Source organism: Stenella coeruleoalba (assembly GCF_951394435.1).
Source record: "Stenella coeruleoalba genome assembly, chromosome: 8".
NCBI classification, from domain to species: Eukaryota; Metazoa; Chordata; class Mammalia; order Artiodactyla; family Delphinidae; genus Stenella; species Stenella coeruleoalba.
The window spans coordinates 76,290,682-76,310,089 of record NC_137154.1 but is presented as its reverse complement, the minus strand read 5'-3'; the positions used below and the strand labels follow the sequence as shown (position 1 = coordinate 76,310,089).

General features: G+C 37.4%; 1 protein-coding gene across 2 annotated transcripts in view; it reads right to left on the bottom strand.

Annotated features, from left to right (window-relative positions):
- Window positions 1–19,408, bottom strand: part of ARHGAP42 (Rho GTPase activating protein 42) — a 288,105-nt gene that overhangs the window by 16,471 nt on the left and 252,226 nt on the right. For both annotated transcript variants that reach the window (XM_079929104.1, XM_079929105.1), the window contains 9 exons: window positions 14,881–14,943; window positions 13,870–13,944; window positions 13,148–13,232; window positions 12,475–12,533; window positions 9,876–9,981; window positions 5,062–5,221; window positions 3,714–3,858; window positions 2,064–2,444; window positions 1,529–1,685 (listed from right to left, as the gene is read on the bottom strand). In XM_079929104.1, coding sequence (XP_079785230.1) covers window positions 1,529–1,685; window positions 2,064–2,444; window positions 3,714–3,858; window positions 5,062–5,221; window positions 9,876–9,981; window positions 12,475–12,533; window positions 13,148–13,232; window positions 13,870–13,944; window positions 14,881–14,943 — 1,231 coding nt within the window. The remainder of the gene's footprint in view (window positions 1–1,528; window positions 1,686–2,063; window positions 2,445–3,713; window positions 3,859–5,061; window positions 5,222–9,875; window positions 9,982–12,474; window positions 12,534–13,147; window positions 13,233–13,869; window positions 13,945–14,880; window positions 14,944–19,408) is intronic.

The following is a 19,408-nucleotide window of genomic DNA, read 5'->3' as shown; positions in this document are numbered from 1 at the left end:
CTATTTGAAAAGTGAGACTATTGGGTAGACAGTGAAAAGAACTAAAACTAAGGTACCCTAGATAATTAGAAAAATTCCTATATTTACTAGAAGAGAATATAAAATTCTTTGAATGATTTTTTAAACTAGATATTTAAAAACTATCTTATTTCTTTAAATGACAAACTTTTTTTCCCAGAGATGAGCCATTTGATAATCTGAAGGATCATTTTACACCTAATACAGAACATACGGTCTCTACATTTTAATTTCTACTTTATCCGTAAAAATCACAAAATAGCAGCTCTTCTCTTTCCCCCACAAAGGAGAGAGTTTATATTCTCCCATCTTCCTTGACATATTTGGCTTAAAATTTAATTTCTCTTAAGGGCTAGAACTATACACACCAGAACTAGAGCAGACAGAGTTACAAATATATCTGCCTATATCGTGGTAGCTGGATTTCTGAACATGAGAGATAACATATGTGAAACACACTCTGAAACAAAAGGTTCTTGTCAAAGAAAGGGATGTACTAATAAATTTAAGATGCTGTTCCTCTGGAAACAGGCTTAGTAAAATGCCTTACTGGACTTGTAATGAATAATTAAAATGTCAGGAATACCACCATATTAAAAATGGGCATGGCATAAGAGAAATAGCACAGACTCAAGTTGGACAACCCTGGGTTACAATCCCAGCTCTGCCACTTACTGGCTGAGTGTGTGTGTACCTTAACTTTCCAGTATTAGCTCTAATTATCTCTAAAACAAGATTTATACTACCTACTGCAGAAGGACACTGTGGACCTTAAAAGAAATAACAATATGCAAGGATGCTCAGTAATAGCTCATACAGCATTTGGAAAAGCTCAGCAAAAGTCAGGAAAATAAAATGAAAGGGAGAAAAACTTTCCTCTTTGGATTCTCTTACTTGCTTTTCCAGTTTCTCATTTTCTCCTCTTTGCCCCCTTTCTGTTCTCATCTATACACCCTACCCTCTCGGCCTTTACACCTCTGGGTCATTTCTTTCAATTAGAAGCACTCCTTCTTGCCTTTCATGTTCCCTGTTCTCTCGGAGTTTAAATCAGTGAGTACTCAGGTAGGGGAGACATACGATGGAGAGGAGAGAAAACCAACCCTCACCAGACAGAAAGCAGCTATATTTCTAACAAAGAGAGGGAGGGTCAAGGATATGGGCAGTTGCCACAGCTGAGTGGTGGATGTTTCGCTTTCACAGGAAGGCGTCTAGTTTCAAAACCCCAAACCACTATATTATACATCTGTTTTCATGTCTTTAAATTAAGCCATAGCTCTGCTCCTAAGGAAAGTGCCTGAAGAGTCTCCCCATGAGATTTTATATGTATATCCTAAGCGTACTAACTTTCATATCACTTGTAAAAGAGGACAGGGTCCTGCAGAAGTTGATGGCACCCACTCCACAGGTGAGCATTTGGCTGTGGGAACCCTAAGAGTACTTATGCACACACTCAGCCCCTGTATACCCCTGGGAAGCACAGCAAATAGCAAACAAAGGCTCTCTCACTTACACGGAGCCGGGTCGCTGGTAACCATTGCTGGAGGCAGCGTCTAGCCTTAACTTCCTGCACATTTTGGGAGGCAGATCTGGGTTTGGCGGGGCTTTGGGCGTCTCTTTGGAACCTATGGAAGTTAAGCTTTGAATGGATCCACTGTAGCTCTTGTTTCCTAAAGAGAAAGCCCAAGAAAACAGGCAAGGTGCTATTAGACAAAATAAGAGCCGTAACACAGTCCATGCGCATAACAAAAGGAGGCATTTTTCTCTGAGCCCAAATGAGAAGGGACAGAATGTTCTTTGAGCACAGCAGCCCATCACTCTGGGAGATCACAGTCTACCGTAATTACAAAGACATCACCTCAGAGAGATGGAAAGATCCAGAAAAAATGTCACAGCATACAGGAGTTTTAAAAATCCTAGCTCAGGAACAAAGCAGGTAAGCATTGTCTGTCCCTTCACTATTAAGTTTTCCCTCCTTAACCATGCTGAACAATCCAGCAGGTGACACAGGAACAATGACATCCTGCACAGGCTCTATGCTGGCTTACCTTCCGCTGCAGAGATGGATCTGAGGGAGGAAGCTGAGGCTCTTTTCAGTCCTGAAAGCCCATAAGGCCCTTTCTTGGCCAGGTCTATGGGTGGGGACACATCCCCTGGGCTAGTGACCGAAGTGACACTCTGGCAATCTGATTCTGCATCTGTTTTGGTTGCATCTTCTCTAGAACTTGACTCAGGACTAGTTGTCCAGAGACCAAGACTTTTCTGTCCATTGGAAGGTGATGGGGATGCAATCCAAGGAATCCCTCCAGATTTCTCCCTGGGAGGGCAGGAAGCGGACTTTGTCGTGCTGTTTTGTTCAGAGGAGTGAGAGGAAAGTGACTCAATGCTCCCCATTGGTGTGCTGTCCGGGCTGCTGCTATAGGAGTCGCCTGAGCAGGGGCAGGGGTGGGAGAGAAAAGAACAGCGGCTCTCTGTTGAAACCGGCACCCCCAAACCCTTCTGTTCTCCAGCTCTCATGTGCTCCGTGGCCACCTGACCCCACTGAAGTGATAGGCCTTTACGTGCTATGGAGGACTGTTCCTCAGTTCTGGAGAAATGCTTTAAAATATGCATTTGAACTCGGTGAAGGCTTTTTTCAATACTATTCAAGGGAGCTTTTATATGTGCCCTGCCCGGATGAAATAATGTTATTTCTTGAAGCATTAGTGGGCTGACTTGAATTCAGACAAAATTTGCTTCTGAAACAGGACTCACAAGTATGAGAAATAAGATTTCTTGATGATATTAAAGAAATCAATGGAAGGGGGAAATGCTGAGACATATGTCTGCCTTCTTTTACTTTTCTGATCTTAGGTGATTCTGAGTTACAATGGTATCTGAGTCCTCCTTCATTCAAAGGCACCATTAACAGTCGGCTGCAAGTTATAAGCTCCTCAGAATTTTTAAAGAAAGGATTTTTCTCCTTTTTCTGCTAAGAATGTAGCAACATAAGAAAACTGGTTATTTTAACTGGCTGTATTTTTTAATGTTTCTACAAGTAAGGTATAAGAAAAAAATCAGAGAAGCTGTAATAAAGTATTCAAATAGTAGATCTAAATTAAAAATTTAACACTGATTGTGGGGAAAACTGGGAGTGTGGGGAGAGGGTTGGGAGTCGAAAATAAAATGAAAATGGCCACAGTTTAGCACATGCTTTGGGCTCAAGCTGCCACCCACCTTATGGTGGGGCTTGGCTCAGAATAGTAAGTTAGCAATAATGTGTGGTGTAGATTCTCTTTTTATTTCTTTTCTCTCTGTTTCAGACCCTTTGATACCCAAGAGATGATGCTTTAAGAACATAATGTGAAAGGAAGAAAGAAAATGACTGCCTCAGCCAGGCTTTCTCTTGCTTTCTTCTCTATGACTTTGACAACAGGACAAAACCTGCTACGAAGTAGCACCCGATGTACTTAATCACCGTTACAGAGAAAAAGGGCATTGCACAAATTATTTTTTCCCTTTGTATCAGGAATGAATTTGCTTGTCCAAGGTACCTTCCAACTATACTGACAGAGACTACGTAATGTGGTGGGTGGGGGGGGGCAGGTGTTGAGACGACAGCACCAGTAAGAATATCTTCTATTTCTACCTAAGTACTAATAAGGTGTGATAAAGCCGAATTAATGAAGAAGGCATCTCCTTGAGGCCAGTACACTTACTATCGGGTTCTGCCAAGCATGGGGTATACCTCCCTCTGGGCTTCCGGGAGCCTGTGGAGAGGCAAATTGCACGTGTCCTTCGGGATCCAGATCGAGACTGAGGCTGAGGAAGAGGGATGCTTGGGTCTGGGGCAGTATGAAAAATCTACGTAGAAGAAAAATGGACTGAGGTCAATAAAAAGGTGAAATTGACATTTTCGTCATAAAATTGGCTTTGAGAGCTATTAAATAATCTTAGAACTATACGTTAGTTCATCAATTGCATGGCAAGAGATGCTTGATACAAAAAATAAATATCCTAGAGCATTTATAACTTTTCCATTTACACTGAGTAATGCTTCCTCTGGGTTTTCTTTTTTATTCTTCCCCATTCCCCAATAGTGAAATTCAGATTTTCTAATAATTTTAAGAAATGTCTCAAATATTAACAAATGTCTATGTCAAGACACACTGATTCTTTTTACTATGATATTCTCTTTCACCTTCATGCTGAACATAACCTGAGGGGAAGAGGCTCGTTTTGTACCATTCCCCAGCTGAGCAGCCCCTTGCTTCTCAGGAGAAGGTGCTGACATGCTGTTGGCCCCGAACTGTCAAGAATATGACAAGCTGCAGGCAGAGGTCTGAGCACAGCTATAGGATGCAGCCGTGCACTCTTGGGTTTTAAGAGCGCTTACAGTCTTAGCTAGGTACCAAGGATATCCTTCTACAGGCACCAGAGAGGAACTGGGGAAGGAGAGAGGCACTGCCATCCTCTCACAAGGACTAGATCAGACATAAATGGATCACAATGTTTAGACCTTCAATGGCTGAGTCTGCTTAATAATCCAATCAACTTGGCTCTCCCAATTTCTCACTTTTATAGTTATTCTAAGATCTCACTCTTTTAGAGAAAGCCTCCTTAGGGATTGGATATAGAGAGGGTTTCAAGACTGTTCCCTGATTATTTTCTTTTGTTTTATCTAGAATATTAGCTCTGCTGTATAAGGAGAGTCTAATTCCAAAAAGCTGAAAAAAGTTAAAATAGACTTAACCGCAAAATGATTCTATTTTCTGAGTATGAGTAAAAAACTAATTATATAAATACTAAAGAAGAAAATCTTGACAAGTAAATAATGTCAAAAGAAAGGAAATCATTTACTTAGAGGATTTTGAGAAGCACTTAAAAACTGAACAAGAAAAAAGAAAATCAAAGTCCTCATGAAGAAGCAATTTACACAAAATTTACAAGACTGATACCAAATAGGGATCTTAGATCACAATGTGAGGATCATAGATGATACAAATGCAAGATTTCTTCTTAGAAGCCAGATAAAATTTTATATTTCTACATGAAAATTCAGTATACCTTTTCATAGTGCTCTATCAGAATTTCAACCACAATATTCTGAAATTTAATATTCATCATGGCAGCCACAGTTTCTTCCTGTGCTCTCATTAGAGTCGGACCAAATATGACACCAAGGTTTGAGACAGTCATGAGATTTTGCTGGCTATGTAGTGACACTCTGCAAATAAGAGGAACAAAATATTTTAAGTTATATGTTTAATAATTATTAAATGTTCTCCCACTAAACTTATGGCATAAAATATAAACATGCCACTACAGGCTAACTTTCCCAAATAGTCAGGTTCAGCTACTCCCAACTGGCATTAGTGGGTATAGTCTAAAAAGATGTAAAAAGTTAACACTGGCCAAAGTAAAACATAATTACAAAGGTTAATCTATCGAAGGAAAAAACCTTGATTTCCTAAGTTGAGTTCAATCACCCTAGAGAGATTATCAGCTGTTTGGTATTTCCTACAGTACTATACTTCTTTTAGAACAGATGGTTAAGAGTAGACTGGTTGTCAGTCATAATGGCCATCATTAAAAAGCCTGCAGATAACAAATGCTGGAGAGGGTGTGGAGAAAAGGGAACCCTCCTACACTGTGGGTGGGAGTGTAAGTTGGTATAGCCACTGTGGAAAACAGTATGGAGGTTCCTCAGAAAACTACAAGTAGAATTACCATATGATCCAGCAATCCCATTCCTGGGCATGTAACCAGACAAAACTATAATTCAAAAAGATACATGCACCCCTATGTTCATAGCAGCATTATTCACAACAGCCAAGAAATGGAAACAACCTAAATGTCCACTGACGGATGAATGGATAAAGATGTGGTACATACATACAATGGAATACTACTCAGCCATAAAGAAGAATGAAACAATGCCATTTGAAGCAACATGGATGCAACTAGAAATTACAATACTAAGTGAAGCAAGTCAGAAAGAGAAAGAAAAATACCATATGATATCACTTATATGTGGAATCTAAAATATGACACAAATGAACCTATCTATGAAACAGAAACAGAATCATGGACATAGAGAACAGACTGGTGGTTGCCAAGGGGGAAGGGGTTGGGGGAGGGACAGAGTGGGAGGTTGGGGTTAGCAGATGTAAGCTTTTATATAGAGAATGGATAAACAAAAAGGCCTTACTGTATAGCACAGAGAACTATAGTCAACATCCTGTGATAAACCATAATGGAAAAGAATATATATATAAAAAGAATGTGTGTGTGTGTGTGTGTGTGTGTGTGTGTGTGTGTGTGTGTGTATATATATATATATATATATAAACTGAATAACTGTGTTGTACAGCAGTAATTAACACAACATTGTAAATTAACTATACTACTTCAATAAAACATTTTTTTTAAAAAGTAGAGAAAAGGAGTAGACTGGTTATAATTATATTCGGATTCACTAAACATATATTGAGAACCTACTGCCAGGCATTTTCATAGATAATATTGCACTTAATCCTCCCAGGAAGCCAGTTATTTTCTATTGTACAGATTTTTCAAAAAGAAGCTCCTCAAGTAAAAATGATGTACCTGAGGTCACAGCAAATTAGGAACAGAGATTTTGTTTCAAATTGGGTCTCCTAACTTCAAGTCAAGAGTACCCCTGAGCTCCCCACATAAGATGACTGGTTATGGCATGTTTCCATCCTACTTCCCTTCTATCCATCCACCATCCACCATCCATCCAAAACTTCCCTAAGTGCCTCCCTAGCGCTGAGCACTGGGCTAGGCAAACAGTAAGACAAGGAGACATGGTAGCATCAGTGCTGGCCTGAAAATGAAAATAAAATGAAAGGGCTCTGATACTACTGACCTTAGAAAAGTAATCCCAGTAAACTCTCAAAAATGACTTTGACTAGTTAACTGATTTAACTTGGAAATTGGATGCATTAATAGGAAATCTCATTTATTTAACCAGTCTCCTAGGTTAACCACTGCCTTTTCTATCTTACTCCCAGCCAGGTTGTTAGAATATAAAGTTCTAGGAAGGAACATAAGATAATGTTTATATCTGATTGAGTATGCACACTAACTTCATTCTAGAAACAAAAGTAAAATTTTATGAGGAATCTAGGATTCTGGATTATCCATGTGACTTTTGGCATAGGACAGGAAGAGCTGACTGTCCCACTGACTGAATTTTCCCCTTGTACCCAAGACAGCACTAGCTCAGAAGGTTCTTGGTTAGTATAAGAATTTCATTCCAAGTTTCCTTTTTATACAACCAAATATTATATTAATTGCTTAAAATGTATTAGAGAGTCTACTAAGTCATCTGTAAAGGCAGTGAGCCTGTCTGTATTTAAAGCTTGGGTCCTTCCAACTTGGAAGCTAGGTGCAATCAGTCCATTATTTAATACCTCTCTCTAGGCTTCAGTTCCCTCATCTACAAAGTATAAGAAGGACAATCCTTAGAGCAGTTTGGGAGAATTAAATAAAATGAGTTAAACTGAATAAAATATGGTCTTAAAATAATAGTCTTCCCTGTAATTAAACTGACTCTAGGTACCCTTGATATACTCTAAAATGTAAGAGTTCCTGGTAATATAAGTAACCTAGAATATGACTGAATTAAGCTCACTGGGAATAAATTTAGAAATCATAAAAAACTGGTCTGTTTTGAAAAGGAGAGTTAATGACTATGGTGTTCAGAAGATAAAATATTTTGATCACCTATTTTCTCTTCATTGAATTTCCCTTCTGCTGAGCTAGTCAGTCAGTACAGACCCTTATCATTCCACATTTCAGCCAGTTCTGGAACTCATTCCCTCAACTTGTGTACAAAGCAGATTCCACAGATGTCCTTGTTTTAAAGACAAAGTATTTTCAGAAGTACATCAATGATTTATACCATGTCTCAGAGCTAATTAATGGAGATTTGGAATCAGTCATTGGTTCTTTAGGCCAGTGACCAATCCAGGTCACTGATCTTAAATTCTCTTTTCTTAAGTCAATAAGGTGGCCAGGGACCAAGAGTGTTATTAGTTTACTTAAGTAAGTCATTGGTGATGTGGGCACACATTCTACTGCTGCTGCTCAAACAGTGGAGACTGACCTTTTACAGATTCAAGAAAGAGCCAGGAATGGTGGTGAAGGTTGGGCAGAAGAATTTTAAGTACTCTTCAATGGCTAGACACTCTCTCTCTGCTATTTCCTGTATCACATTCATAATTAAAGGTGAAACTTGTGTTCATCTAACATTCTGAATAATTAAGCAAAACCATTTTATGTGACACTCATGAAACTTTAAAGGTACATTTTAAAAGGCTTTGCTAAAAAATTAGCTTGAATACAGCAAGAGAATGCCTACTAAATACAGTATGGATAAGTTTCATCAAGAGGTCACAGAACTCAAAAAGCATAATTCAAGACTATGTAATTCTGACCAAGGATAGTGAGTCCCTATTCATTAGCTAAAAGAGGTGCTGATATGGGCAACAGTTAAAAATGAACTTGAAATGAAGTCATTCCTAGTGGATTTCCTTCTTATTTCAAGGAGGCTAAATTCATATTATCTCAAAGTCTGCAAGTTAAGATGAGGCTGATTAATGTACATCACTGTTTCAAATGTGCATGGCTCAAATTAGGGTACATTGGGTTACTACTTGTAGCAAACAAGGAAGGATTAATCATTTGATTATGAATCGTGGTACTCATTAAGACAAAAAATGTTCCTATTTGTAAATGGGGCTATAAGGGAATTTTTAAGTAAGTTTAAAACCTGAATTTGGACTTTTGTTTCCAGCAGCATGGCTAACAAACTTCTTGATTAAATGTATGTGTGTGTGTGTGTGTGTGTGTGTGTGCGTGTGTGTGAATCAAGATAGATCTGTGATGGCTAAAGTTACGTGTCAAATTTTCTAGGCTGCAGTACCCTGATATTTGGTGAAACATAATTCTAGATATTTCTGTGAAAGTACTTTTAGATGACATTAACCTTAAAATCAGTAGGCTCTGAGTAAAGTAGACAACTGTCCATAACATGGGTGGGCCTCATCCAACATCAGTTCAAGGTCTTAAGAGAAAAAGACTGAGGTCCCTGAGGAAGAAGGAATTGTGCCTCAGGCTGCCTTGGATTCAAGCTGCGACATCAACTCTTCTCTGGGTCTCCAGCCTGCCTTGAAATCAGTCTCTGCAATTGTTTAGCCAATTCCTTGCAATCAGTCAATCTCTCTCTTATACATATGTGTGTGTATGTATGTATATATATATATATACATATATGCATATATGTGTGTATGTATATACATACACACACACAATATCCTATCGGTTCTGTTTCTCTGGAGAAACTTGACTAATACAATATCTATCTATCAAGATTTTTAAATACACAGATGAACTAACAGCGGAGTTAGAAAGATCTTCAGAGGCCAACAGATACTATGAATCTGGAGAAGGAAGCTAACATTCAAGTGGCAGTTTGACCTGGTACAACCTGGTGACCCTAGTAGAATAGAGAACTGGTCTTCAAACTTTGGGCTTACAATGTATCTAAAAGAACTGGGAAAGAGCTATATACCCCTTCATATATTTTTAAGCTGACATGAAAATTTTCCATCATTAGTATAACGGTTGCAAGGGTATAATTATTTGCATGTCGTAAACATACACAGGTACACACACACACGTATAGATGTATCTTAAAAACAAACTGCCACATCATTTTTTAAGCACATTCAATGGACTCTGATTATAATAGCAAGGTTATAGCTCCATCACACCCTTTAAAAAGACATGAACATGCTTAAGTTTAACAGCTGAACAAGTAATTAAGTGAACAACATAAGTCAGAGAATTACTTGACCAGGTGCTTTATTAAGATGTCCAGCATCTCTCTGTTTTTCTCTGGTAATTTGTGCACTAATGCATGTACAGCCTCCACCCGGTAGTTTTGGTCATCAGACTCTGTAACATAAAAAAGGTTGCAAAGGTTCAAATTTTAATTGTATTAAAATGCATATATAAACATTAGTAATTAAAGTATCATAACCACTTCCACCCATTGTGCCTTATAAGCACTGCTTCACATGGTAAGTATTATCACTATCATTTCCTAAGGCTTAGAGACGTTGAGTAATTTGTCCATGGTCTGCAATCAGTAAGTAGAGAAGTCAAATCCAGTTCTATCTAATCCAGACATGTGCTCTTAGCCCCTGAGCTGTATACTTCCATACAACCATAATTCATCTCCTCCTTGGGTTTTGCTACACAAGGATAGAATAAAACCTTTAGCAACGTGAGTGATCACAGCAGTTGTTGCAAGTGGCCTAATGTGCCAGGCACTACAATACACTCTAACGCATTGAAACCTCCAAGTGACTCCATCAAACCAGAGGAAGCAGGTATTCCTTTCCAAATTTTATAGATCCAAAGATGGCAGGGAGTTATTTTTGTGAGGTGTCAGGATTATTGCACAAACAAAGGCCTGGTAGATTTTTAAGCCCACGCTGACAATGGTAAATCTGAAAAGCAAAAAATCATCTAAAGCAAGTCTAGTCTACAAGGCAAGAGCCAAGATGTTGACAAGTCTTCTAGAGAAACTTCTAATGCTTCAGAACAAGGAATCTATTTAATAGTCTCTTACTACAATAAACAGATTCTGGGTTTACTGCTCACCCTGCCAAGCCCTTTCTTCAGAAAGTGCCCAACACATAGGGTTTACATTATGGGACCTTCATCTCTTCTGGGCACAGCTATTTGTTCATGAGGTAAGGAAAGAGCCTGGCTTTTGTTGGGCCAAACGTGAAGTTTCTCCCAGGCATTGGAATGGAGACACAAAAACTGATCTGCCTGCTGGATACATGAAAAGGCACATCATGTAAACCCAGGTAGAAAGCCAAGAAAAATCTGTCTGGAAGCGAAGATAAGAATAAGGCAGATATGCAGCAAAGAACAAAAATGAGAGACCCTCCAAAAAGAGTTGGGAGGATGGGCAGAGAAACATCTATTTCCTACTCTGAGGTTCCTGGTTGCAGGCCATGGAAGGCAGGACCCATTCTCTGCCAAGGAATTCTGAGGGACTCCCCTTAGTCTCTGAATAACTCCCCCTTTTTCCTGAGCTGGATTTCTCTTGCTTGAACCCAAATAATACCTAATTTTATGATCCTTGACCCAGACAAAAGATAAATTCTTATACATAAGACACATTTTAATTATCATGGTAGTGAATAATATGATCATTATTTGTCACAGAAGTGAAGAAAAAAAATCTTGTGACCAAATGTTTGTATCAGAACAACCAGCTCATTGAGCCATTCTAGCTAAGTGGATCAAACACCGTTTTCTATAAAACTAAATTTTTGTAAGAAAGTGTTCTAGGTTAAGGGTCAAAAAAGCTGGCTTGTAGTCCTGATATTGCTATGAATTTACCAGTGTCCTTGGACAAAGTCATCTGCCCCCTCTGGGTCCTGATTTCCTAGTTAATAAAATGAGGTTGGATTATATATTTTCTAAGGTCTTGTTCTTCTTACAAAGACAGGTTTCTATAAAGAGGATGTCAAGTGCAGAGCTTTCAGGAGAAAGCTAAGTAGTATAGATGTTTGTGAGATCATGTGGTCAGTCATGTACGCTGGACTGAAAACCAAGATCATTCAGCTTTACCTGACACTTTTGTCAGTAGACAATACTTCCTGTGACATTACAATGTGTGGTAAACTAATGCAGCTGATTTCTTTCTTAGACTGTGGAAAATACTCTTGTTACAGTCATACCTCATACATCCTAACAATGAAATGCCAACTCCTAAGTGTTACAACTTGTTGTGATGGGCTCAGATGGCGACCTGGCACTTTGAGCCCAACGTTTTTCAAGTACACACTTCTAACTTCTCAGGTTACAAGATTGTCACTGGCCCCTTCCCCTCCCCCCCCAATTTTGAATTAAGCCTATCTATTCATATCACATTATGGCAGTCACAGATCTAAAGAAACAACATAAATATCTGATCATCATCAAGAAATATAAAAAGAGAGAAAAGGTGCTTGCTGCCTGTCAAAAATATCTGACCCTTTCTCCAGATTTAGGAGCACAGCATGTGAGTATGTGTATAGTGAAAGCACTGGCATAACTGACTGTACAGATTTGTGGTCTTGTTTATTTAACCATGAAATTGCTCTTGTAAGAAACTGACATTCACCAATCAAGTAAAATGTAATTCGAATAATTCCTCACAGCTCTTTCTAATGACATCATACTCGCCACCCCAATAAGGTCTTATTAAGTAACAAAGTATTTTAGTTCACTGTGATTTCTTATAACCATATTGTAAACTATTAAATATGAGAATGACAGCTTCTTAAGCAATAGACAGGAAAATGTTAACTAGCAGGTTTAAACTTACACCTCTAATACAGCATAAAACCACATCATTTTTAATGCATCCAGTGGAAATGTACTTACTAACAGCAACAATAAAATCTTTGTGTAATTTGTAAGTCATCAGTGGTTCTGCCAGGCACCTACAATAGAGAATGAAGCAAATTTTAGAATGGCAGTATCTTGTGATTTCCCCTGACCTTTCAGTGCTTCTTTAAGAATTGGGTAATTAGGCGTTTGATAAAGTCCTAGCAGGGAGTCTACAGGTAGTTCTAAAATGCAGACCTCAACGATACCAAGGCCCCTGAGCACTTCTTGCCACCACTGTATTAAAATGGGAGGCTGGGAGACAATTTTTTTTTTTTTTTTTTTAACTTTGTGAGAACTATTGGACCAGAGGAGCAAAAACCCTCTCAGATATGGGGGCAATAGTGAAATTTTTTTTTTTTTTTCAAATTCAACTTGTGGTGTCTTAAAAAAATACATGAAAACCCGAATTCAAATCTAACATGAAACAGAAATTATTATTTAGTATTCATAAATTATTGCAGCCTTTTAAGTGTATTGTTTGAACAAGCACATATAAGTTCCAGAACACTAAACATAACCACTACCACCCTGTGCTATTCCACCTTAAGTGAAGGAACTGTGTTAAGGAGTGAAGCTAAGAAACAGGGGCTCCCTGGGATGCGTGGTGACTGCCCAAGAGGGTGACTGAGAAACCACAGCACGGTGGCAAGAGTTAAGCCCCCCTCACCTGAGGTAGTTTTTCAGCCCACTTGTTATTGTCTTATTATCCCACAGTTCAATATCAATGTCCATATCAGGAGGGGATTTGGGAGCTGAAAAGAATTAAAATAAGATGTTTAAACTGTGCAATTCAAAACATCACTCACACCATTAAGAAAATGGATACTAACATAAGTAGGTCACAGAGAGAGGCATGTATTTCTTAGAATGCCAATGGAGTTAACCTTAGGATTGTTGTTTGCATGAGTTGGTGCAAAGCTCACTCTGACACTGAACCTCAAAGATTTCTAATGGAATATAGTTTTTCAAATCAGATGTTTGCTAAGTGCTAACATCACAGCACACTTACTATGTATTAGGCTTACAAATAAGGAGGTGAAGGCACAGAGAAGTTAAGCAAATTACCCAAGGTCACAAAGCTTTTAACTGGCTCAGTTAAGATTCCAAGTCAGGCAATCTGAATCCCAGCAACCATAAATCCTATTGTACCTCTAGCTAATCAAAGGATACTTGAGGAAAAGTCCAATATTATAAAAAGGGCCCCTTCTCAAATTCTGATTGTTCATCTATTACAATGGACTTTAAAAGCTGAATACAAATATTAATTTTAAATATGACTTGAAAATACTCAAAGATAAGCAATAATCTAGATCTCAAAGAAACCTATGGTTTGAATTTTCTTTAAGAATGCAAAAATTAAGTAAGTAACTGGCTTCATCCAAAACTTACAAAATGTGGTATTCATGAGTTTCTGAACTTTGGAGTTCACTCCTCCTATTCGGTAAAGACCTAAAATCGTGATGCCTAATGAGAAGGAAAAATCACAAGAAAATGGCTTAAGACACAGCTTCTGAAGTACAAAATGTTAAAAACTCAGATATATGCCTACACAAAATCTGAAAGCTATGTATCCAATTTTACAGTCTAACTTTAGCAAACCTACCCTAGAAACATCCATCAGACATATATTTCTCAGAGCAGACATTGAACAGTGATTTGAAAGTCTAAAGAGCTTCAAAATAGCGAAGTACACCTGCTTATTCACCACTACTTGAATATAAAAAAGCATCCAAGATGGAAAGGGATGATCAGTATTTCTCATACTCTGTCTCCTCAGTCACAGAGTCCTGCATGTTGAACAGTTTGATGGAATTGATAGCTTCCCTTTAAAGGTGAGGAAACAGATTCAGAGATTTTAGGGAACCTACTTAACTTCGCAAAACTTCTAAGTGGCAGCACCAAAATTTGAATCTAAGTTTAAAGAACTCCAAAGCCCAATAGGAGGTTTTGCTTTAGACAAGTTTTCCAGGAAGTAAAAGGCAACTGGAGAGGACTTCAGGACCGAGGTCATAACTAGAATGAGGAAAGGTGCTGAAATTGTGACAATGACTAAAATCACTCTGAGATATAATGTAGGGAAAGAGGAGAGCTGAATTCAAGCTCCTTAGGAATCTTACCTTCCTAAAGCTTTAAAAAAAAAAAACAAAAAACAGAGTCCATCAATAAGAAGTAAAATGAGGCTATATTATGAAAATTCATTAAAAATCAAGTACGTCTGTAGTATGATTTTGGTAAACTGAAGTTCAAAGTATAGTTACTTATGTGTTTGTATAACTTATAATTCATATATTACTTAAAATAAATCTCCTGTTAATAACTAAGTATATCCTCATTCTGTGCAGTTTCTATGTAAGAAGGGACCACACAACAGTAACAGTGTACCCATCAGGCAACACCGACCTCTCGTTTCCACAGCTTGAATGCATTTTCTCACAAAGTTGAACCCTGCTTCATTTAAGTACACTGAAAGTAAAAGAAAATCATATTAAGTATTTATGTTGAACTTGCATTCCTGCTTCAGTTGGCTCTGTAGTTTCATGGCTTGATGGCACAGGGGTTGTTACTGAATTTGTCAAATATTTTGGTTAGCATATTAATTTTTATTTGGGGGTAGAACTGAAGGAGGGAGGTTCACATTCACCAACGTTTTTATATCAACTTGCTTCATTAGAAACATAGATCTAATAATAATTATATTATTAGATATAATTAATAATTATATTACATAGCTATTCACATTTTTTCCCATGAGATTCTCAAAACAACATTATGAGGTAGAGAGAAAGCTTTGCAATCTTAAGATGGTTCACCAAGTTGCTGAAAACTTCTTTTCTTTGTTCTAAGATCTAGAGCCACATTTTAACTCAGGTCTCCTGAATTCAAGCTCAATGTTCTATTCTATTGCATTTTGAATCATATTCAAAATATGCTTAGTGAGTCCGCTAAAAATCCCCCAAAGATCCTCTATTATGAAACAGCAATTTATTTTCATTGCTTTTTGACAGATTTTCTTTAGATTTTTCAAATTTTCTTAAGGTTTGGGGGCCAGATCAAGTTAGGTTACTTGTTTAAACAGAATGGATTTAAAAATACCAAATAACACTCAGAGGAAAAATTTAAAAATTTTTTGATACTATAATAAAATTTTTCATCAGATGTGGTGTACATATTGTATTTCTTAATATTCCCAAATCATAATATATGAAGACAATTCAAACCAATAAAAAATTAAAACTGGTTTCCATTTAAAGATGGTGGATTAAATACATCCATGTAACTACACAGATTCACAGACAGAAAAATATATATCAAAAAATTATGCTAAAAAAAATAGGTGCCAGGAAAGACAAAAAACTTTGAAGAAATCCTAGACCACGAAAATCACTGAAACTGAATTGACTGAAAAGTTTGAGAAATCTGAGATTAGAAATGAGAAATTAAAAAACTAGAAGTACTACAATGTGATATCATCCCATACCTGTCAGAATGGCCATCATCAAAAAAACAAAAGAACAAAAACACAAGTAACAACTGTTGCCAAGGATGTAAAGAAAACAGAATCCTTGTATACTGTTGGTAGGAATGTAAACTAGTGCAGCCACTGTGGAGAACAGTATGGAGGTTTCTCAAAAAACTAAAAATAGAACTAGCATATGACTCAGCAATTCCACTCCTGGGTATATATCCAAAAAAACCCAAAATATTAATTCAAAAAGATACATGTACCCCAATGTTCACTGCAGCATTATTTACAATTGCCAAGATATGGAAACAACCTAAGTGTCCATCAGCAGATGAATGGATAAAGAAGATGTGGTATATATACACACAATGGAATACTACTCAGACATAAAAAAGAATAGCAGCAATTGGGTATTATGCTAAATGAAACAAGTAAGACAGAGAAAGACAAATACTGTATGATATCACTTATATGTGGAATCTAAAACATACAACAAACTAGTGAATATAACAAAAAAGAAGCAGACTCACAGATATAGAGAACAAACTAGTGGTTACCAGTGGTTATCTGTGGAATCTAAAAAATACAACAAACTAATAAATATAACAAAAACAGCAGATACAGATATAGAGAACAAACTAGTTGCTACTAGTGGGGGAGGAGCGGGAGGTACAAACTATTGGATGTAAGATAGGCTCAAGGGTGTATTGTACAAAATGGGGAATATAGCCAACATTTTGTAATAATTTTGTAAATGGAAAGTAACCTTTAAAAATTGTATAAAATTTTTTTTAAAATTAAAAAAATCTAGAGATACTGACTTGGTAGAATATTTATTATACGTTGTTAGGCAAAAAAAAAAGTAATCTATAGGACAATACAACCCAATTTTTTAAAACATAAAATTTGAGGGTATGAATGTTTCTATTTTCCTAGGAAAAAGCTCTAGAAAGATCATGCAAATTGCAAGTAAGAAAGAAAAGGACAGAAGGTAGAAATTGTCATTTTTATTCATTGGATTTTGTAACTATTTTATATATCTTTTAAATTAGTTTTTAAAAATAAAAAATAGATTTAAACATGTAAAAATGCCAAAACTAAAATATATATTGCTACCAATACAAACTGGCTTATTTATTTGTGTGTCCCCAGTGCCCTAGATGTCAAGGGAACAGAACTCAGTGAATGCTTTGGGTGAACTCAACATACAAGAATGAATGGCCATTAATCAAGCATCTTTCTAGAGCTGACTACCTACATGAGAGGGGAGCTTCTTTGGGTACCAAGAAGGGATTGCTTACTTCCAATAACCCAAAATGCCAAGCACAGCATTATAGTATGAATATATTCAGATAATTTAAAATATTTATTGAACATAGGAAAAAGGTAGAATGGAGAAGGAATCAATTATTAATTTTCATTTTTAATAACAGAAACTGAGCCAAAAAATGTAACCCTGGTAAAAATGATACACTAGCATTTTGTATCAATTAAAACTGCAAGTTCCTGACATTTATAACATTTGGTTCTTGAGGTCACATTTTTCAACTTTTCAATAAAAAGTATTAAAAGAAAGAGAAATCCATTTTTTAAAAATTTCAGTAAAACCAGCCTTTGGCTAAATGAACGAAAATAATTGTGATATATAAAAACAGATTTTCTTTAAATATCCATTTTGAGAAAAATAAGTAATAACCAGGCTATATCTTGAAGGTATACTGGGATATTTGGTGGCAATACCCCATTCTATCTTAGTAAACCAGTATCACAGGCTAATTATGAAGAAGAAAATTTTACAAACATTCAGTCTGACTGCCAGGTCATTCCATGGGTGCCACTGTCCTGACGTGTCCCATGGACCTTGTGTTTTAGCTCTCTTCACGTGAGTAAATAAAACATTATCGATAAATTCAGGAATGTGAAAAAATACACTGTGTTGGCAAAAATAACCATGCATTTTTGTTTTGTTTCCTTTGAACATCCTTTTCTATTGCCTGAAAGAGTATAGAGAGGTTCCATGGTGCAGAGGTAGCACCCAGCTTTGCTTAGAGCCAGGCAAACCTGGGATGGATCTCAGCTCTACTATTTACTGCTGTGTGGATGGAAGTGTGCCTATTAACTTCTATGAACTCTAGTTCTTTCATCTATAAAATGAGGGAAATAACAAAACCTATGTTAAAGGGTTGTAGTAAGATGAAGACAAAATCCACATGAAGCACTGAAGAGTGGAAAACAATGGAACAAACGTAATCAGATGCTAGTTTCCTTCCCCATGTGCTCCTATCCACACATCACTGAGAAAAAGAAGAAACGGTAAAAAAAAAAAAGGGTCAGCCACTAGTACTAACCAGATGAAAGAGACAGTAGTTACTCTCCCATTTAGCAGCTGTATTACTGGACACAGTTTTAATCTCTCTCATCCTCAGATTCCTCTTCTATACAGTAAGGATAATAGTAGTATTGTCTTCACAGGGCTATTCACAGATGAAATATGTTAACATTTGCAAAGCTCCTAGAACAGTACTTGGAATATAGTAAGTGCTGCAGAAGTGTTGGCTGTTATCATCATCATCATTATTGGCTAGAGGAGAATATAAAATCTACATATGTCAATCACATGTATTCTTGGGGCCTGGCTGAAGTCAAGGGGCTTGAGGTATTATCTGCCAGAAGTGTTATTTTTCAGAGGCATACTATATTACTTATTTTAAAAATATTTGGGGCCAGGGCAATGATCTATTTTTTTAATATAAATTTATTTATTTATTTATTTATTTTTGGCTGTATTGGGTCTTCGTTGCTGCGCGTGGGCTTTCTCCAGTTGGGGTGAGCAGGGTGTACTCTTCGTTGTGGTGTGCGGACTTCTCATTGTGGTGTCTTCTCTTGTTGCGGAGCACAGGCTCTAGGCACGCAGGCTTCAGTTGTTGTGGCATGCGGGCCTCAGCAGTTGTGGCTTGTGGGCTCCAGAGTGCAGGCTCAGTAGTTGTGGCACACGGGCTTAGTTGCTCCGTGGCATGTGGGATCTTCCCAGACCAGGGATCGAACCCGTGTCCCCTGCATTGGCAGGGGGATTCTTAAACCCTGCACCACCAGGGAAGCCCACAGTGATCTATTTCTTTAAAAAAATGGAGATCAGGCATAAACCACTCAGGCCCTGTGAATCTAGCTGACCACTGAAGAGACAACAAGTTGGATATTCACATATATGTCCCTATGCTCTCATTAAACTTCAATAATCACAATGAACAAACACATCCTCTCATTGGAACGGAACTGTAGTAGCCTGGGATTACTGTTCACTCATATTTGCTGCTCCTTCCTGCAGGAAGATTATGTTTCTCAGCTCCCTCTAAGACAGACTTGGTCATATGATATGCACTAGCCAACGAAATATGAATGGAAGTCACAAATGTCATTATCCATCAGCTAGGAAGAGCTGGTATGTATTGTGGAAGCCTGCCATTT